Source organism: Hydra vulgaris, chromosome 13, assembly GCF_038396675.1.
Source record: "Hydra vulgaris chromosome 13, alternate assembly HydraT2T_AEP".
In the NCBI taxonomy this organism is placed as follows: Eukaryota; Metazoa; Cnidaria; class Hydrozoa; order Anthoathecata; family Hydridae; genus Hydra; species Hydra vulgaris.
In genome coordinates, this window is record NC_088932.1 from 51,781,203 (window position 1) to 51,804,057 (window position 22,855).

Here is a 22,855-nt window from a genome sequence, read left to right on the forward strand (position 1 = left end):
CAATATTAATTACAGAATTAATGTACAATATATGTATTTATCTTTCAGAAATACTGAGACTTCTACACGTAATTCTAATAAGCACCTCAAAACTTGTCTTCTTGCTTCAATTTAGTTTTTAAAAAATTATACCTTCAGAATGCTTAAAGATATTAGGTTAAAACTTTGAGGAAATCTTTTTTTCATAAAACCTACAGAAGGTATAAATTTCCAGAAAATCTGAGATGGTAATCTGGGAAATTTAAAAAAATTTGATTTATTTAACATATAAATTATAAATTTTCATGCATTAAAATAATTTAATACATAATAAATAATAATAATAATTGCAGTAAGGACTAAAAGTTTTATCAAATAAAAAAATTACTTTCTTTCATAAACTTTTATCATTACAAACCAGCTATTAAAATTACAACTACAAAATTATCTCAGTTCAACTTCTAACTGTTTTTGAACTTGATTTCGTATTTCTTCCTGTAACATATTTACTTCAGAATCAAATAATGTTCTATCCATAGCACGGTATGTAATACGATAACAGAAACTTTGTTTTTGGGTCTTTGGATGTGTGAACTGATCAAGCAGTGTCATCTATTAGATATAAAATTGAATTATAAAAAATTTTTTTTTTTTTTTTTTTTTTTGTTAATTCACCACCCCAAGGCCCAGAAGACCACTACAGACCAGGAGGCTACATAATTGTGGTTATAACCCTCTCTCTTAGCAGAAAATAAATAGTTAAATGAAAAATAAGGTCCGCTGCGCAGAGAAAAAAGTTAAGTGCGGTACTACCAGGGAAGTGGTGGGGATCGAACTTCTTGCTTATGAAGCGAGCGCTCTACCATTACACCACTACCGCAAACTTAACACTTTATTGTATTACTAGATTTCCAACAGCGAAAATTTTCAGAAAAATGAAATGTTTTCCAACTCTTTTGAAAAAGACTTCATTTCATTCACCTTATTTTTCATTTAACTATTTATTTTCTGCTAATGTTATTAAAATCCTCACAACTTCATAAGCCAAAAACATAAATTTTATTTAATTAAAAAAAAAGCTAGCTTAGCTCATGTTTTAGCAACATCTTTTAGCTAAGTAACTCTTCATATTAAAATGCAGCAATGGTGAAGTAATAGAGCACTCACTTCATATACAAGAGATACAGGTTTGAACTCACAAAGTACCTTGGAACACTGGAAGTACAGTGCTCAACTTGCTTCTTAATGCAATGATTTTGTCATTAAGACTACTGCTTTAGATGTGACTGAGAGTGTGGTAAAACAAAAATTAGAAGTAAAAAAAAACCTGTTGGCTGCTATAATACTCATAGTAAGTGGTTGCCTACTATTTGCCAACAACAAAAATACTCATAGAAAACTGGCATAATAAATTTTCAACCTAATAGTAAACAGGTAGTCCTTCTAACTTATTTCAAATCATATTGAATCTGATTGGCTATGTAAACACATATAATTTTTATTCTTTAGCTTCACAGTGGATTTTCATAATAAATTGCATTCAAGCTTGTACTTAAAAAAACAGGTAGTCTAATTCAAATGAGAATAAAAATAGATAAAGCTTATAACAGATAAAATTAAAGTATATTTATTGTTGCAATTTTCTTTAATGAAAAGTATTGTGACTTATTCTTTTGCATTACATATTTTAAAACATTCACATAATGTTTTTTTACGTTTTATTTAGGTGCAAACTGGATATGGTTTTGTGGGCAATTTTTATTCTTAATTTGATGGTAATGAAGTTAAGTATTGGAGATTATTGTTGTTAATTTGATAGAAAACTTCATTTAAGCTTTTACCCAATAAATTTATTAAATCTAAACTTAACCAAAGGAATAGCTTTATTTATTACATATTTCCAGCAATTACATAAGATGGTATGTGTTAAACACAAATATATTGAAAAGATGAAGAGCTATTTTTTTGTACCATTGAGTTGACTTTCATAGGCAGTCATAATATGATACCATTTTATCAACCCAATATACTTCTGACATGCCTTGATTTTAATCTTGAACAATGTTGGGTTTGATTTTCTTTTCACCTCTTCCGTTTTTTCATATTTTGTTAATCATTAGCATCTCTTTTATTTACAACAACTAGCACGTTCCTTGATTATGTTTATGACACTTTTTTCAGTTTAGTTTTTGTTAATTTTTTTAAATTTGACTTGAGATCACTTCTTAATGTACAATATATGTATTTTTTATTTTATTTATCATGTGTTTGATCATTTAAATGAATTGTACTATTTATTAGTGTAATGGAGATAACCATTTTCCAAAAAGTTCTTAATTAAATATAAAACAATGCTCACATTTAATCGAACAAGTGCTTATTTGTAGTTGCCTCTCCAGAAAAGATTTTTATTTCTATTACAATAAAATCACAATTAAAAAGCTCCATATAAAAGCTGATACATCCATATATGATCTTTCTAAAGCATTATTGATTCATCAACTGGAATTTTTTTATATTTTTTATTTCATAATTTTTACAATGTTCCCAATTGTATTAACAAAATAAAGAAGCCCAAACAATCCAATAAGAGTCTACTACCTAAAATTTCATTTTCAACAAAGGAATGATTAATTAGGCACAAATTTCATAAGTGCAATTTAGCATAAGTGCAAAGAAGTTGCAAAAACTTGCATAAGTGCGAATCAGCATAAATGCCAACTAGCATAAGTGTGCCAAAAGAATTTGTTAACATTGGCATAAGTGCGAATTGGCATAAATGCCAATACACACCTATGTTAATATTTGCAATTTTATTCAGCGCACTTATGCCAATTTGCACTTATGCCAGTTCACACTTACGCCAGTTTTTGTAACTGTTTCACACATGCCAGTTTGCACATATGCTAATATTTGCAAATTCTTTTGGTACACTTATGCCAGTTTTTACAACGCTTCGCACTTATGCCAGTTCACACTTATGAAATTTGTGCTTATTCAGCCTCCCATCAACAAAATGTCAGAACTGTAGCATTAGCTGAAATTTATCTTGTAACATTGTTCTAGAAAACATTGGACTCTATGATGACTGTTCTTAGTCCAGTAGCACTCAAAGGATACCAATTTGTCACATCCAATACAAAGAATTCCAAGAAACTGATACATATCTTCATTGATCACATATCTTCATTGATCACATATCTTCTGCATTGATTGGTTTCTAATCTTTATTATAGGAACTTAATATGAATAAGAATATGCAGAGAGTTGCAAATAAAGTTAAACAGCTCAACTGTAGTAGCCTCCTCAACTGTAGTAGCCTCCTCAACTGTAGTAGCCTCCTCAACTGTAGTAGCCTCCTCAACTGTAGTAGCCTCCTCAACTGTAGTAGCCTCCTCAACTGTAGAGTCCCTTGGAGCCTTATCGAGGTTAATTAAAAAATAATAAAAAATTTATAAGCTCATCTGTAACAATTAGCCAAAAGAATTCTGCTGGAAATTTATTTTTAAAAATAAAATAATAAATTTATTATTGAAAATAAAATAATAAATTTACCAAACTTATCATTTTATTTTTATATTGTATTAGGAATATTTTGGGGTAATTAGAAAACATATACAGAGTGGGCCATAAGTAGGTTATTGAAAAAGAATGATTATAGCAACAAATAAAAACCTTTATGTATTTGTGAATTAGTTGCAAAGTTTGAGAAAACCGGAACAGTAATGGATGCTAAAAGAACAGGGAGCTCAGTCAGCATGACCACAGATGCTAAGAAAGAAGAAATCAAACAACATTCTCAAGATTATCCAACAACATCAACACATCATGGTTCATTGCAACAGGTTTAAATGTCAACGGTTTAATTGGTATGTTCTTTTTTGAAGGGACTGTAACAACTCAAAGCTATCTTTCAATGGTGTCAGACTATCTATGGCCTTCACTCAATAATCGACAAAAGCAAGAATTTATACTACAACAGGATGGTGCTCGCCACATTATGCTTTGGTAGTTCGAGATTGACTAGACTTTTATCTTCCAAACAAATGGATTGGGTGCCGCAGAAGTTTCTGTGAGTGGCCTGCAAGATCCCCCAATCTCATGCCTTTAGACTTTTTTCTATGGAGTGTTTTAAAAAAAAAAGTTTATTCTGTTCCTGTGGAAAATTTAGATGAGTTGAAATTGCGCATAACAGAGGCTTTTAGAGGAATTTCACCAGAGTTATGTAAAACTGTGTGTTATTCATTAACTGATTGTTGGGCAAAATGTATTGAATTTAACGGTCAACAACTTGAACATTTGCTTTAACTTATTTTGACTTTTCTTTATATTAATATAAACTTACTGTTCTTACTAGTTAATAATTTGTTCTTACTAAATAATAATTTGTATTAAATTTCAAATTGTAAAATGGGTGCATGGTGGAAATTTCTTATCAGTAACCTATTTATGGCCCACCCTGGACAGTATTTTGTTTTTACTAGAATTCAGCATATTAAATGCGCAATACATAAGCTAATCAAATTTAATATTTTTAAAGCGTTCTTCAACTTGAGTATTTATGTTTTTTATTCTTCTATTAAAATAATGTATTAATAAACAACAATAATAATAATGGATAATTGATAGTTATTAACAACTATGTTGATTTAATTAACCTTGCTGAACTTATTTTATTTAGATATGGATAAAAACTATACTAACAATAATATTATTTTAATATTTTATTTCATTTCTCATGTTTAATTTACTATTTTTTTTTTAAATTTTTTTTACTTTTTTTCTTTTTTTTTTTTTACATAACAAGTTATAATTGAAGTTTTTTAAAAAAGAATTTAACTTAAAAAACAATACTGATGTTTATTGATATCAACTATAAATGAATTAATCAGAATATCTATACACCAGAAATTTTTTTCACAAAAAACATTTAAAAAAAGTTTTAGTTTTAATTTCTAATCTTTCTAAGATTTTTATGCTTCTAAGGTTTATTTGTGAACACAACTTGTCTCAGCACTTAGGATTTCTTTTCAAGTAAATTAAAGAAATATTATTAAAAATATATTTAACTCACTCACACCTGATTGTATTGATACATGTCATTTTTATGTTGCACATATTTTTGTATAGCATATCACTTATTGTTTGGTTTCTTTGTCTTGTTAATTTTAGACTAAGAGTAAGTAACATGGTATGAGTAAATCAGTAGTAAATTTTAGATTTTCCTATTAGTTTAACACTCATTAATTCAAATGTTTTTCTTGTAAATGGTATTAGTAAGTAAATTAGTGCAACAGAAAAATTGAGGAGATAGGCATTCAGTCTTAGCTCATTAAACTTTTTAGTCCCCAAAAACACACAAATACTAAAAAAGTTATTAAAAAGCACCGTTATTTAATCAAAAAGTTCTATGTATCAAAAATATGGTATTAACATATTAAGGTGTTTTTTAATTGTGAAAATTTTAGACTTAACTATAATACTATAATATAAAGCATAAGACTATACAACATGTTACATAGATTACATAACATGTTAAGATTGAGATATTAGGAGATATGCTCAGGCAAGAAATTATAACTACCCTGAAGGGAAAAAAGCTATGTGTGTATTTTGATGGAAAGAGAAAGAGCTAGGCTGTTATACAAGCAGTCTATTTTCATTTATTTATTATTATTCAAAATAAATTGTAAATTAATAATTATGCAATTTAAGATTTTATATTTATTTATTTATTTATATATTTTTTTTCTTTTCTTTTTTTTAATTAGGTATATGCAGGCTGTACTTGACTTTTCTTCTCTGCTGCTTGCTGCTGAACGATTTTAAAAAGAACTTTTTATGCTATGTAACATGTTATGTAGTCTATGTAACATGTTATATAGTCAAACTGGTAAGAACAACGTCCTCTAGTAAAGCTTTTTTTCCAATCTGAATGAGAAATTTTTAAAATTTTATAAAGTTAATCGGTTTTCATTAAATTCTTAAGAATAGGGTGCATCATTACTTTCGAATGAAACCCTAAATATAACCATTGCTTTTTTTTCATTGATGGAAATTTGAACACAATTATTTTTCTATACTTTAAAATTGTTTCATATGGCCTAAATATATTTTAGTCATTAAAATGATTAAAGACATTGATAACATTTGTTATATTTCTAATAATGTTGGTACAACCCTATAAATGAAAAACATAAACTTTACTAATGTTGGTACAACCCAATAAATTAAAAACAGAAACCTTAATGAAAAAAAGCTCATTACGCAGAGAAACAATATGATTGAGTTAGACCTATAAATATTTTGCTTACAAACTGCTTTATCGCAGCCACTATAACATATACGACTGTGATAACTCACGTAAAATATATCAATAAGTCAAAATAAATGTTATTAAAAATACGGTATACCACTAAAGACAGAATATCAATATAAAAATAAAATTTGAGGTAAATATAAGGAATTCTTTTGAATAATGACCTCTATTGAAATATAAATTTATTTATATTTTTGAACCTTGTAATCCCAGCTAACACAAAAAATTCAAGTACGTTCAATGCGCATTGAGAATGTTGAGCACATTTTATGAACTCTCTGTAAATGTTTTAGAAAATATTACTTAAGGTTCACTGCAAACGCTCTTCTGATACTTCTTAAATGTTCTACTCAAACAAGCAATAACGAACACGGAAGTCTACCCAACATTTTACTTTTTTTAATTTAACTAAATGTATAAATATATAAGTTTAGATGGAAAAATGTTTAAACCTACATTTACTAGTTTTTATGTAATGTAATGCTTTTTTGAACTTACACAACCCTTATTTATTTGAAAAATATTAAATAAGTACTAAAGTAAAAGTTTATTTGTACTTAAGTACAAAACAATAAGTTTTACAACTGAATACACCATATTAAGCATGTTTAAGAGCCCATGATTTAATTATTACATTTCAACCATATGGCACACAATTAGCTGAGCTGATTACAATTAATAAAAATTCATACTAAAAAATAATACTTATTGCAATGAAATCCATAAGCACACATATGTCCTATTTTTTGCACTATACTAACGCAAATCTATTGGTATGAAATTTAAATAAGGAGCTAATCACCACTATAATAATAAATATTATTTTGGATAATAACTTTGTTTCATATACAGGCCTTGTTAAGAAACATTATGCCATTTGGATTTCACATAAGAAATGGCGATTTCACATACGCATTAAGCAATTTACATAACACAAAAACTTTTTTCGATTAGTTTATTCAAACAGTTTATTAAAACATTAAGTTGTAAATAATTGTTGTAAAAAACATGTGGATCTTTTTTTTATTAGATAGTAAAACATATAGATAAACTTTTTTCTATTTTCTGTTTTTTAAAAAAAACTTTTTAATTTAACTTATTAAATTAAATTTATTAATATAACTTTTTTAAATTTAAATTTAAATTTATTAATATTATTAATATTAATATAATAAATACATTAATAAATATAAATTTATTTTAAATTTAATTAAAATTGTTTTAAAAATTTTAAAATGTTCCGTTTTATAATTTTTTTTTAGTGTTATAATTTCCAAAAAATTTTAATAAATTTAATTCAAGTTACTTTTTAAATGTTCGTATTACATATAACTTTTTTTTTTACATTTCAGTTTTGAAATTGCTTTTTAACAAAAGTTTATTCTTTATCATTAATTTTTTAAATTGATCATAGCCTGAACAAATTGATTAGAAATGATTAACTAGTTTATGAGTAGTATGTGAAGATTTTGTTTAAGCTAAAATGTTAACAAAAAAGTTGAAAGTTTTTATTTATTTTTTGACTAGTAAAGTGATCCCCAAGTGCCAAGACAAGTTGTGTTCATATGATAAAAAAATCCTTGAAAAATAAGTTTCGTGTTAATCAAACTTTCTAGAACAAATTATTTATCAAGATCTTAGCAAAAAACTTTATAATTTTTAACGCCATTTTTTTTTCTCGAAGGTAAGTTCCAACTCTTTGATTTTTTTTTTCAAATACTGATTTGATTAATGCGCTTTGAAAGTTAATAAATGACGTCATAACAAAAAAGTTCTTTCAAATAACTTAAACTTAGTTAATTTTTATGTAGAAGAACATTTTTATAGATTTAAAAAAACACCATACTTTGATAACCGAATAAAAATAACACAATCATTAAGTAAACACTTTATATTTATTTCATTTTATATTTATTTCATTTTAAAAGCAAAAATTTAATTACCATGAGGTACTTTAAAACACGCAACTGATGTAATTAAACTTTTAACGGTGTAAATATCATTATTGAGCTAAATTTATGCTTTTCTGTTATGCAACAAAATCTCATAACAAGGCCAGCATATAAATATTGGTAATTATAATTATGAACTCAATATTATGTTTCTGCGCGTAAACTTTAGTCCCAATTAGCTCCTTGTTTATATTTCATACCAAAATATTTGCCTTAGTCACATTAAGGAAGTACTGTAAAGTTCTTTGCAACAAGTTGAAAATACATACTTAAGATGTTTAGCATACATATTAAATTAGAAATTTTGTTTAAAAAGTTGAAATAAATTATTTCCTAATATTTCTCAATAATACCTATAATTGAGCTATGATTACCTATAAATGATACTAATTGATAACAGTTGACTATTATTTTAGTATAGGATTTTTCTAATTACGTTAAAATTGAAAACATTGCATTATTAATAAGATGTAACCTATATTTTCCAAATGGTTTACTCTATTATTACAGGCTCATAGCCAATCTACAAGGTTATCACAAAGAGGAGGATAAAGAGTTTAAAACTTTAATATAAAATTTTAATAGAAGATATTATTTTATACACACTGGAAATATTGACTGAAATTTCCTACAAAGCAAGTATAATATCAACTATTTCTATAAATTCTATAATATATATTTATTTATATATGTATATATATGTTTATATATATATATATATATATATATATATATATATATATATATATATATATATATATATATTTTGATATTTTGAAGTCCTAACGGTCCTGTCACAGAGCATCACGGAAGTGCATTTAACCAGGAAGTTCACACCTCCTTCCTTCCGTGACGCGAAAATTTGTCCAGAGCTTGTTTCGAATCTGGATCTCCTGATTATAAAGCAAGCCCTCTAACCACTGCATCACAGCCGCACAATAGAGAGAGAGACAGTGCTTTCAAAAAAAAAAGGCACAGTAAAATTTTGTTGCTTAAAGCACATTTAAACTACCATAAAATAAAAACTAAAGAAGACATTGAGCAAATTTTATTTTATTTGCAAGAAAAATCTTTCTTAAACAAATCTTACTTATTGGATGGCATACTAAAACATAAAATCGCATACAAAAATGTTATCAAACATAATAACCAAAAATATCAATTAAAACTGCAATATACAAAAAATTAAAGAAACAAAAATAACATCTAAGCTAGTATTTAAAATATCCCCCACAAGCTTTTTTGCAAGCAGCACATCTTTTTGCATCGATTTTACAAAATAGTTGCAAATTTCGTGTGGAACTCTTCTCCAAATGGTACCTAATTCTTGCTTTAGGCTATTTATGGATTGTATTTGCAATTTGACTAATTCTTTGTCCATCAAAGCCCAAATAGATTTAATTGAATTCAAATCTGGTGATCGAGCTGGCCAGGGCATTAAATCTACTTTATTTTCTTTCATCCATGCTCTTACTGTATGAGCTGTGTGGGCAAGCACAAAATCTTGAAAACCGTTCAACGAAAACCGGAAAAAATACATTTTTTCCGGTTTTTGTTGAATGCGTCAGTGAGTTAACAATAACTTAACATCGGATTGGCTCTTACTTGACGAAATATAAGACTATTTTTGGGTTCAGTCGTTGTTTTTTTTAACCTTCCTGATCCTGCATGGCCTTGGATGCCACCTGTTGTTTCAAATATCTTTAGAGTATATCTGATGCAATTCTCTGAAATTTTTAATTTTCTTGCTTTTTCTCTATTACTGATCATTAAGCCATCCTTCCTACCTATTATTTGCCATTTTGTTACTTTGCTTACTGCTTTTCGACCCATTTCTATGTATATTTACTTTTAGGTCTTATCAAATTATTTTAAAATTCTTTGCATGTGACTAAACTGATCATTATAAGTAATTTTATCCAACACTTTATGCGAAATTGTCAAACTAACATATAAATTAATAAAATAACTATGAATAACAGTTGGGTTGAAAAGAAAAGTAGAACGGAAGTCAATTAAAAAGTTTGTGCCTACTTTTATTTTACAATCTTTCCGGTATGTTTTTTGAATTCCTTTGAAAAAAGTAAATTATTAAAAAAAAAGTAAATATTGAACTTGTTATTGACGTGCTAGTTATAAATTTTTTTTTGATTTTACGATGTTTTGAAAAAGAAAATGTACCCAATTTTTTACTACATCTATTTTTTTTGAAAGCACTGTATATATATATATATATATATATATATATATATATATATATATATATATATATATATATATATATATATATATATATATATATATATATATATATATATATATATATATATATATATATATATATATATAATATATATTTGTTTAATTTTTTTTTGGTTTATTTTCTTTTTTCTTTTTTTTAATTTCTGTTTATTTTCTTGTCCTTGTTCTTTTTTGAGTTTGTATTGTTTACAAGGTATTACACTATTCTCATTTCAACTGTTATTTGTACTTAAATTAGGTCATAATATCTGACTAAAGAAAGCATATTTGAGCAGTATCATAGGTTAAATTATTGTATCGTTTATTTTAAGCTAAATAATTGAAATATTGTGTTTCAACTTTCTAGATAAAACATATAACTAAATAGTATTACTAATGTATAATTTAGAAGTATTTAGTAGTATAATATGTATTTAAATTATACACGTATTAAATATGTATATAATTTATATACATATTATGCATAAATTATATACATATTATGCATAATTTATATACATATTATATTATAATATATGCATAATTTATATACATATTATGCATAATTTATATACATATTATGCATAAATTATATACATATCATGCATAATTTATATACATATTATATTATAAACATGACAATTATACATGTTTACTAGTCAACTCTGACAATTACGAATAACTTATTAATTGTACTTGTCAGATTTGACTAGTCAACATGTATAATATACTCTTACAAATATGAGTAATAGCCATATTTATATATAGGTACACAAATGCTTTACATGAATAATTTACACTTATTTTGTTTAATATGAATGAATAATTTACACTTGTTTTGTTTAATATATTGTTAAAATACTTAAGTTATGTTTTAGAAAAAATATATAATATTATCATACTTGAAAATAGTTGAAATGAAGCATAACAATAAGCTTTTCAGATAAACAGACCAAAGTGGATAGCTGCTAAGTGAAATCTTTAGCAATAACCACAGCAAAGCAACAATCAAAGTGACAACAACACTGAAAGAAATTTGTTTAAAAAAAAAATTAGTGGAACTCAGAAAAAGTGTTTTCTGTTCAATCTGATTTAGATTCTGATGCTTCTAATAAAAACAGTTTGTCATTCAGAGATTGATTACAAATCTGGTATGCAATATGTTTACCTGGAATAAATAAAAATTTGCTACAAATACTAGATCATCTTGAAGAGGACAAATTAGACAATTTATTTGACTTGGAAATCACTCAGAATATTGATGGACTATTTATTTAGTGGAGACAGTTTCCTGTTTCAACTATGTAAAGCGTGTCTTATGAATCATATTAGAGTACTAACTATTATTATGTTCATTTAACTTATTTAACTTATGTTCATTTAGTGGTGTTTATTTTAGTGGTTTGTGTATAAAACTGTTTTTTTATAGAATAGACAGTTTATAACAGTTTAAGTTTTTTATAAATGGTACATTTAAGTCATTCATAAATAAAACTAGTTTGTTAATAAAAACCACAAAGAGCTTTTGTTTTTTTAATAAAAAAATTTAAATTTTTAATAAAAAAAAAGAATTTTCCATTTTAATGAAGTGTTGTAAATTGTAATATGCCTTTTGATGTAAATTGTTGCTAGTGCCCATTAAAGCACATACTAAAAAATAATACTTATTGCAATGAAAACGTTCCTTGCAATAAGTATTATTTTTTAGTATGAATTTTTGTTAATTGTAATCAACTCAGTTAATTGTGTGCCTTATGGTTGAAATGTAATAATTAAATCATGGACTCTCAAATAAGCTTGATATGGTGTAACTCATTTTTAAAACATGTTGAATTTGTACATAAGTACAAATGAATTTTTACTTAAGTACTTATTTAACAATTATTAAATAAATAAAGGCTATGAAAGTTCAAAAAAGAATTACATTACGCAAAAACTAGCAAATGTAAGTTTAAACAGAAAGTTTGTCTAAACCAATACATTCATACGTTTTATTAAAAAATTAAAAAACAAAAGAAAAACGTTGAGTAAACTTCTGTGTTCATTATTGCGTGCTTGGCGTAAACGTTCAAGAGCTTTCAAAAAAACGCTTGCAGTGAGCATTAAGTAAACATTCACTGTTTTTTATTAGAACGTTTGTATTGAACATTCAAGAACTGTAATCAGAGTTCACAAAAGATGGTTCTTGTAATATTTGCAGCGAATGTTACTTGAACCAAATGAATGTTGTGGCAACATTTTTTGAATGTTAATTGTTAGCTGGGATGAACTAAGAAACAGAATGGGTCATCAATTAAAATTTAACATTTTAAAGTATACCTCTTCAATGACATCACCAGAAACACCTCTCACAATTTCAAATAAATCATTTGCTGAGAAATCTGAGTTAGCCCAAAAAGAAATATCTTTATATGAAGGAGGATATTTACTAAAGGGCTTAAATTTTTGATCATTGCTGCTTCGAAATTGCCCTAAAAATCTTTCGTCTTCACTCCAAAATAAACGAATATCTGGGATATCATACAACCTCATTGCAAATCGTTCAAGTCCAAGACCAAATGCCCATCCAACTTTATCAGGTGCTCCAGCTGTAGCAAACAAAGATGAAAAATTTATCAGATGCTCCAGTTGTAGCAAACAAAGATAAAAACTAAAACATTTTGTCACCATTATTTAAGACTTAAAACTATAAAATTTAAAAAAACTTAAAAAGTTTTTACATACAACTCTGAAGAATTTTCTGCTCTAAAATACCACAACCTAACATTTCTATCCATTCATTGTTAAACTTTACTTCTAGCTCCCATGATGGATGTGTAAAAGGAAAGTACGCATCAATCCAACGCATTTCTACATCTTGACCAAACAAATGTTCAACAAGCTTTGATAATGTATACTTAAGATTAAACTCTAAAAACTTTGTTGCGTCTAAAGTTATTAATTCCTGCTTTTCAAAAGTTCGCTTTGTAGGGTTCTTTTCAATTAACCGCAAAGAGTCATTCTAAACAATAAATAACTTAATGATTAATATATTTGTATGATTTTTAAACATTTACTTAAATAATACACAGGATAAAAGATATTTTGAACAACAACAACATAAGTAATAAAGCAAGAAGTACAAGTACCAACTCTTAAGTAACTAACATTTATTTTCTTTGTATTAATTTAAAGTGAGAAAACTAAAATTTTGTAGTGATAGAAGCATAATGAAGTTCTAAGAGAAAAATGCATCAAGCTAAAAGAGATGGTTTCTGAATAAAACTATTTATCTTGGACAGATACAAATTGCACCCAACTACTGACTTGCAGAAGACCTCCTAGGCAATAACTTTAGGGGTAAACAAGAAATTTTTGTTGGCTTCACACTTTTTCCTCCTTCCTTTGGTAGTAGCTATACAACTCTTTATGTTATCTTTTAAAAAGGGTACAGTTTTAAAACTCAGTTTAATAGTTCTGAGGCATTGGTAGTAAGGTTCTAGAACTCTGTGGTAAATTCTCAGAGGCCGATGGGAATGAGGCAACTGCTTATTGCTTAGGTGCTAAGTATTACTTATACTTTAGTCAAATTCTCTCTAATAATTTAAAACATGACTATAGTAACAAAAAATATTAAACATACAAACGTCTTTAAACATCTTTACCAAATTGTTTCAATCTATTCTTTACAAATATCTGTAGTTTTCACAAATATTTGTAGTAACTTTTCACTCATAGAATTGATTCGTATAAAAAATTCAGCAGATCTACTTGCTCTTTGTAAGACTAATTTAAATTTGAATGTTTCATCTTTGGATCTTAGTGTTAGATATTATCCTTTGATTTAAAAATTCCAATAGTCACATGCTTAGACTAGCATAAATTGTACACTGTTGCCATATCTGGGGTGGATCTTCTAATGATGCCCTTTCTCTTTTAGATAAGGTGCAAAAACGCATTGTAAACATAGTTGGACCTGCTCTTGCAGCCAACTTCCAACCATTATCACATCATCGTAATGTTGCTTCTCTTTCTCTTTTCTACAAATACTATAATGGGCACTGCTCAAAAGAGCTAGCATCTCTTGTGTTATCTACTAAAATTCATTCTTGTGTTACTCATCATTCAATTAAGTCTCATCCTTTTTCTGTGACTGTTCCTAAGTGCTCTAAAAACACTTATTTGTCTAGTTTTTTTCCTTGAACATCAGATCTTTGGAATTTGCTTCCTTCATCTTGCTTTCCTGATTCATATAATTTGCAATCCTTTAAGTCGTCTGTCAATCGTTATTTTGCTCTACAATCTTCATCTTTTCTTTTTCAGTAACCTCCAACTTTAATTAGTGGCTGCTTGCACCCTTGTTGGAACCAGCCTTATTACTAAACTCAGTTGACAGTTCTTGGTTTATAATTTTAGGATCTTCCCTTACCCTTTATTACAATAAGCTTTGATCCCTAGAATTAAGTTATGACGGTCTTCCAAATCTTGGTGCATTTTTTATTTCATTTGAAAGTTTTGAGTTTTTCAGCGTAGTTTAGACACAACATAATAAAATACCACATAACCTTGTTATTTCCCGTTGATTTCAGTGTTTTTTTTGGACTGATTTCAGTGTTTTTAGTAAAACACTACACAATTTTATTATTTCTCATTGAATTTTTTGATAGACTGACTATATCACCACAATTAAGTAGCCTCCTCATCTGCAATGGCCTTCTGGGCCTTGGGGAGGTGAATTAACAAAAAATAAAAATAAAAACTGTGATTTGACTTATAATTTTGACACATTTTTCAATAAGTAATAGTGTTCCTTTAACTTACCATTAAATTACTCAGAAAGGATAAATCGGATCAATAAGTGTTGTATATCAATAGAAACATAATTGATTATATAACTCAAAAATTAAACAAGGTTTTTAAGTATTTATCATTTAAAAAACTATTTAAGAGGTAATTGAACAGCTGTCAATAAAATCAAAGTGATCTTATATTTTTGAAAACCACTGTACTTACAAATCGATTCATTTTTTCATAAAACTAAGTTAGAACCCTCTGACTTGTTTTTTACAAGCTTTTATTTAGCATTACTACACTTTATTACTCTTCTCTTTGCTATTTTTTTAGTTTTCTTCCTTCCCAAGACTGCACACCTTACCATGCATGACCATGCATACAATATTTAGTTTTGACAACTTGACCTAAACTAAAAGAGTAAAACTCTTAACGAATCAAACAGTCGCAATCATGTATATAACTATAAATCAAAGCAATCATATATGTAACTATAAATCAATCTAAGAGCTACACTAACGTAGTCATATAGGATAAACTATATTTTAAACTTTAAACTATTGAGGCGCTTTTAAGTTAAATTAATTAGGTTTAAATTGTTAATTGAGACGCTTTTAAATTTAAAAAAATATTATTTTTATTATGCTTTAATTTTCTCTAGTTTATCCTTTATTTATTTTATCATTCGTTAAGTTTGTTTTTATTTTTATTTTATGGTTTGTTTACTTTTGATTTTTTCTAAAATAATTTGGCTTTTTCAGTGCATTTAAGCACGCAAATTATCAAAATATGCAAAAAGTTGTCGCCAAGTTGTCAAAAGAATATACTGTATGCGTGGTCATATGCATGCAACCATACACCTTTCCTGATAAGACTTGTAAATCTTTAAAATTCAGTTTGGCATTTAGCAATTTCAACATAAAAACCAATTTGGTTTAGCTTTACTACAGCATTTAACCCCTAACTCAACATTTATAAGCCGACCTAAAAATTTAATGATCAAAAACAAATACATTTCATAAAAATTATTATACATTAAATATATTTTAATAATTTAGTTATCAAAACCATTTTTTTTTTCCTTTTAAAATTGCATGCACATTGCAGATCCTTACAAAAACATATATGTTTTAAAACAAATCTTTGAAGAGCATGGTTGATAATATAACACCATTAAGTCTGGTTGTAGAATCAGAAAAACTTTTCCAGTTTGCATTTGACTAAGTACAACACTGTTGTGCCAAACTGAAAGCTTTTTGATTTCGAATCCTTTGGCTGCATCAGGGTATTAAAATCTTGTATTTTATCTTAGAAGGTTCTAAAAACTTTTGAAAAATCTATAATAGAGTCATTAACAAAAGCAAGTCTAACATTTCTCTTATACATAGGTCTGATTTTATTACTTCTCCCAAGGTAGCATGTTCTCCAACTATATATTAAGTGAATCTTGTCTTTATGCATGCTAGAAAATAGTATTCTAATTTTGAAAAACTCTTAAGAGTTGGTCATAAGAAGAAAATGTTTCTTGAAACAAATTAATAAAAAAAAAAAAAATTTTAATTTTTCTATTAAACTTCCTAAACTATGGAAGGTTTGATGTGAAACTACCCTACTTAGGATAATAAGAGACATGTGAAACCCAAAAAGATGTTATTGAAACTTTAAGCAATGAAGAAAAAACAATTATATCTTTACAATGTATCATTAATTTATCAAACTTAACAATAATATGTGAAAGACATACTCAAAAATATTTAAAGTACTCAAAAATATTTATCCTATATGGTAGAAAGCTTGCTGTGACCCATTCAATACACTATACATATTCCTTTTGATCAATACACACAATACACATTTAATATAAACAAAACCACTAAATATTTTATTATTATATGTATTTTTTTTAGTTTTTTACTTTCTAAAACATAACAAAATAAAGATTTAGGCAAACAAGCTTTATAAAATTCAATTATTTTTAGAAAACCTTGAATTAATTACAATAAAAGACTCACAAGACATGATTAAAAGTAGCTTGAATATCGTTCCTGGGAAGAAACTCTAACCTCCTTGTAAACAAAAGATTGCCAGAAGAGAAGATTATCCAAAAGAGGAACAAAGTCAGAGTGAACAAGATGATGAGGATTTTGTAGTACCATCATCCAAAGTAAAATTTCTCTCAAAAATGTGTTATGAAATAAATAGCATTTAAAAAAATCCTAATATCAAAATGCCATATTGTTAGTGCATGCCTTAAATATTGATGAAGTGTATAAGAATCTTCTTTCAAAAACTGTTTGATTTAGTAAAAAACAAAGAATGTATACTTGCACAGTGTTATGATTGTCCTGGTAAAGAAATGCTCACTTGTATGAGATTTTTAGAGAACATGAAGATAATTTTGAGATAAACTACAAGCAATTTTAAACTACAAATTGCACAACACTATCGAGTTTGAAAGCAGATGCTCCAACATTTCTTGAACTATGGTATCTTGCTTTAAAAAGCTATAAGTTCATTATTTAATTGTTCATTCTCAATTACACTACCTTAATCAACTAAAACAAAATACGGCCAATCGAGCATAATAATCATCAGCAACTTTGTAGAAAATTTTTTGTAGTCCAAGATGAAATATAGAACTATCAACATCCAACAATGTTTTTTACATCCATTAGTGATATACTATAAAGACGATGAAAGTGTACTAAAACATATTGCTTATTGCTTTATATTAGCCAAAATTAAACACAATTTAAACTATGTATACAAAGTATTTCAACTAATCTTACCCCCATTAAAAACTTCTCAATCTGCCCAAATTACATTAATTCAATAATGGTTAGCAGGGTAGTACAAAAAGATGTAAAATATATTTTATAATATATGTTAACCAGCATAACAATAAGTGAAATTGACCTTAAAGCTAAATGGAACTTTTTTACCCCACAGAAAATAATCATGAGAAAGGATTAGCGGGACTGTAGTTGAGAGTGCAAGAAAGTTTAAAACTATTATACCAAAACTAAATTCTACTGTTTAATTTCCAGCATAAATATATTGAAAAAACTATCTGTTCCACAAGCTTGCTCAAGTTTCAGTAGAAACTTTACGCTTGAAAACGTGGAAATGGAAGAAATACAAATCAATGGCAAAAATATTGTGAACTCTAACAAATATAGTCAAAATAATTTACAGCTTCGATATCTTAAAAAATTTTGTATATTTTTAAGTAACTTTTTAAATGAAAGTAAATTTATTTTATTGTATTTGCAAATATTTTTAGACAATTTCTGGAAAAAGTGATAGATTTATGAAATAGAGTTCTATGTTATTGTTGTTTTTCCAGTTAGATTTTTGGTGAAATGTAAAATTATAAGTAACTAAAAGTATATAGTAATGGCAACAAAAAAAAAAAATTAAACGAAGGCGTTTTGAGATATTGGGTCCGAAAGTTGTGTCATATAAACTAGTTGTTTTATTAACTTTTAGGCTTATTCCCTTCAACACTTTAACTACATTTATTGAGTTCTGCATCAAAAAAGTAATATAAATGACTATTTTCTTTCTTTTTTTACCATTGTTATTACTTATTTTATTTAGAAAAACATTTTTTTTCCTAGTTTTCATGACATTTTAATGTCATTTTAGAAAATCACACCAATATTAAAATTACCATATCACGCCAACTGCTCAACATTTTAAGCTGAAATATTTTAAATTAGCATGCAATGTTTTTTTATAAATAGGAATTATGTGTCAAAACATGAAACAAAAAGAAAGATACGTGGTCCAATAAACTGGGTGATTCGATGTGGAATTACCCAGTATTAGAGTTGTACTTGTTTAAAAAAATATACATTTATTTCTAGTAACCTCTCAAGCCCCTTAGTCCTATGTTGATTCTTATTTATATTGATGATCTTCCTGAAAATCTCACTTAAAAATCTTTACACTTTAAATTTTACTTCAAAATAGGTCTATAAATGTTAGTGACTACTCCTAGCAGTAAATTATATTCCAGTTACATAAAGTGAAGTAAATAATTTTGATATTAGTTTTGAATAAATATGCTTTTATAAGTAAATTAAAAATAAAACCTTACAAGACTATCTTGAAATATCTCATGCTGTTCAAATATTCGAACTCCTTCTGTTTGGTGAAATACAGGATAATGAGTACGATCAATCTCATCTCTTCTATAACAATCGCCAGTATTAAGAAATGCATTCCAACCACTTTTTATCAAGTCTCTCTCATGAGCAGTGGTATGAGATCTTAACACATAATTTGTATTTATATAGTAATTATCTATTTTACTGCGACTTACATGGTCTTTTGGCACAAGTAGCCCATCAAAGTTTTGATCCACTGAGACAATCGGGTTTAGGTTGTCAATAGATGCAAATATGCAGCCCCCATGACGTGAACGATAATTTCCATGGAAATGGTCAACTATTTTTGACTTAACTTTTTCAAGAGGGTGGTTCTTTTGCAAATGAAGTTTTTTTGAGAGTTTGCTTATTATACTTGATCCGATATTTGTCATCTTATCTGTTTTGTAAATTGTTCCAAATAATTCTAGATCTATAGCTGAAGCTACTTCTTTAACAGAATAACATCTTTGAATAGACTTTAAAGAACAAATTGATCTTGATGAGATCAAAAATTTAAACATAATGAAACTGTTACAACTTGTAAATCAATTGATCCGAAAGCCAGGGTAAGTTGATTAGTAGAACGGGTCAATATGATGACTAGGAATAATTTAAAACATTCCAAATAATTATAAGGAAATTTAAAAAGTTTATTGTGAAGAAGAAAAAACTAAAAAAACAAAAGCAATGTCTCTTCAGTTTGTTACTACATATTTGACTTTTCGGCCGCCGCCGCCGTCGTAGCCGCAATCGCCAAAAAATTTTACAATTCAAATGTTTGTAACTTCTGCGTCTTTATTTGGTATTTAGGTAAGAAACTACCGACAACGTGATACGCCGTTTCTCTAGACAAACGGCGTATCCTTAACAGAGCTTTTTATTATTATTATTATTATTATTATTATTATTATTGTTATTATTGTTATTATTATTATTATTATTATTATTATTATTATTATTATTATTATTATTATTATTATTATTATTATTATTATTATTATTATTATTATTATTATTATTATTATTATTATTATTATTATTATTATTATTAATTATTTTAGGTGCCTCAAAAAGTACTTACGGTCTTGTCACAGAGCACCATGGAAGAGCATTTGAAAGGAAGTTCACGCTTTTTTCCTTACCGATGTTGTTAAACTTGCCCAGAGGTGGTGTTGAATTTTCCAGGTGCCGTAATCTCATCTCTCCGTTAAGCTTAGCGGAGCGTTAGCCAAAAATTTCTATTCATTAATTCTATTTCTATACATCAATAAAAAAAAAATTTCTAATATAATTTTTTAGACATAAAATTTTCAAATATAATTTTTAAAAATATTTTAGTAATCGTTTTTGTTTTTTTTTAACAAATTTGAATAAAATTTGAACAAAAGTTCCGTTACGCTTAGGAGAGATTTCAAGACAATACATTCTTGAGGTGTGGCCGTGGCGCAGTGGTTAGAACGCTGGCGCAGTGGTTAGAACGCTGAGTGCGGCCGTGGCGCAGTGGTTAGAACGCTTGCTTTATAAGCAGGAGATCCAGATTCGAAACGAGCTCTGGACATATATTCGCGTCACGGTAAGAAGGACGCGTGAACTTCCTGGTTAATTGCACTTCCGCGGTGCTCTGTGACAAGACCGTTAGGACTTCTTGGGGCACCTAAAAAAAAAAAAAAAAATAAAAAAAAAAAAGGTGTCTTGAGATTTTTTGTTGTTGTTGTTATTGTTGTTATTTAGGTGCCCCAAGAAGACCTAACGGTCTTGTCACAGAGCACCGCGGAAGTGCATTTAACTAGGAAGTTCACACTTCCTTCCTTACCGTGACGCGAATATATGCCCAGAGTTCGTTTCGAACCTTGATCTCCTGTTTTTAAAGCGCTCTAACCACGACCACACACCTAACCTAACAAAGATTTAACTCAATATTTTCAATCATCCAGTTTTTTTATTAGGTTTTTCAGTATAACTGTATTAATAAGAGTGATAATTTGCAATATCAAAACAGTTACGTGATTACCATATAGAGGGGTTGCAAAGACGGTTGTTTTTTTTTTATTTTAGAAGGAGGAGAGGGGGAGTGATATCATATTAGTCTAACTCAGTTTAATCTTAGTTTAACTTTGTTAAAATGCTTTTAAAAAATTATTGCAGTTAATACAATTTTTTTCCTATTGGCAACACCAAAGCAACGGGTAAATTACTGTTTTTTTAAATATTGTTTTAAAATCAAGTGCTCTGCTTCTTAATTTTAATATTAATAAACTTAGCTTATGGTTTTTGTTAACTTGATTCATTTAATACAATAAAAATTATCCAAATGTTGTTTGATTAAAACGATATTTTTCTTCAATAATTTTTAATTAGTTTTTTAAGTGTGAATTTTTTTAGTGTGAAATTAATTTTAATTAAGTTTCAATTTAAATCGATTAAATTAATTTGAAAATTTAAATTAATTTAAAATAATAAGTTATATTAAAAAAGATATTTGAACTTTTAATATTTTTCTTTGATTTTGAACCCTGAACTTTTCTATTGTAACTATTCGAATCATCCGTTAGGTCGCCGACTAGAAAAATGGAGATGAAAATTGTAATTTATAAAAAAGTTAGCTCCAATTTTTTTCAAAATTATTTAAGCCGCTTTTTTGCGGCTAAAGTAATTTTTAAAAAAATTTGAGCTAAATTTTTAGATCTTTATATTTTAAAAATGAATTATTAAATTTAATAATTTAATAGCTACATTTAACAACTTAATAGCTAGATAATTTATAAATTATTTAGCTTTTAAGTTGTTTTTTTCGCAACCGTTTTTTAATTTATTTAATTGTAGAACAACTTTTCTGTTTTAAACTGTAACTTAAAAAATATATTTTTATTAATTTGCAATATTTATATTTTAAACTTATTCTAAATTTCAAAACTCTACTTAATTGACTATATTTAAATTTTGAATTTGTTTTAAACTTTAAAATTTAAGTAATCATTGGAGCTCCCTAAGCAAGTTGAAATCGATTGACGATTCCTTTATAATTTAATAATTATTTGTTTGCACTCGGTGTAGTTAAGGCGATTTACAAATTATTTGAATTCTTTTATTTGAAATTAGCATGATTTTATCAGCGTATTATGTCCAAACAAGAGCTTTAAATGTTATAATTTTTTTTACTTCAGATTTTTTTAATATTTCAAGAAACCTTTTTTTTTAATATATAATTTTTAAAACCTTTTTACTACTCCTAATAGTGAATCTAAAGAACATCATTTTGGAGTCTTTAGATCGCTTTCGCTCATCGGCTTTAACAAGAACTTAATTAAAATCTTTTGAAAAAGTGCCTCAACCCACTAAAGATCCTAGTTCTAATCGGTTCTGACGTATATTAACTATATATAGTTGTCAAAATACAATATTTCTATCAATTTTCATAAAAAATACTAGAATTTCGACCA

The 22,855-nt window shown here is 27.1% G+C and overlaps 1 protein-coding gene across 1 annotated transcript; it reads right to left on the reverse strand.

The window, feature by feature from the left end:
* Positions 1 to 279: 279 nt before the first annotated feature.
* On the reverse strand, positions 280 to 20,172 carry LOC100213606 (phenylalanine--tRNA ligase, mitochondrial). The gene is made up of 4 exons (XM_065816682.1): positions 19,364 to 20,172; positions 13,216 to 13,492; positions 12,811 to 13,079; positions 280 to 591 (listed from the first exon to the last, which is right to left on the reverse strand). The coding sequence occupies exons 1-4, from the start codon at positions 19,934 to 19,936 to the stop codon at positions 424 to 426; spliced, it is 1,287 nt and encodes a 428-aa protein (XP_065672754.1). The 5' UTR covers positions 19,937 to 20,172; the 3' UTR covers positions 280 to 423.
* Positions 20,173 to 22,855: the final 2,683 nt, after the last annotated feature.

Excerpts from the sequence above, each read along its gene's own strand:
- LOC100213606 (XM_065816682.1), bottom strand. The coding sequence starts at position 19,936 with ATGTTTAAATTTTTGATCTCATCAAGATCAATTTGTTCTTTAAAGTCT. Across the intron at positions 13,080-13,215 it reads GCAGAAAATTCTTCAGAGTT|CTGGAGCACCTGATAAAGTT; the intron begins GTATGTAAAAAC and ends TGTTTGCTACAG. Across the intron at positions 592-12,810 it reads CTGGTGATGTCATTGAAGAG|ATGACACTGCTTGATCAGTT; the intron begins GTATACTTTAAA and ends TATATCTAATAG.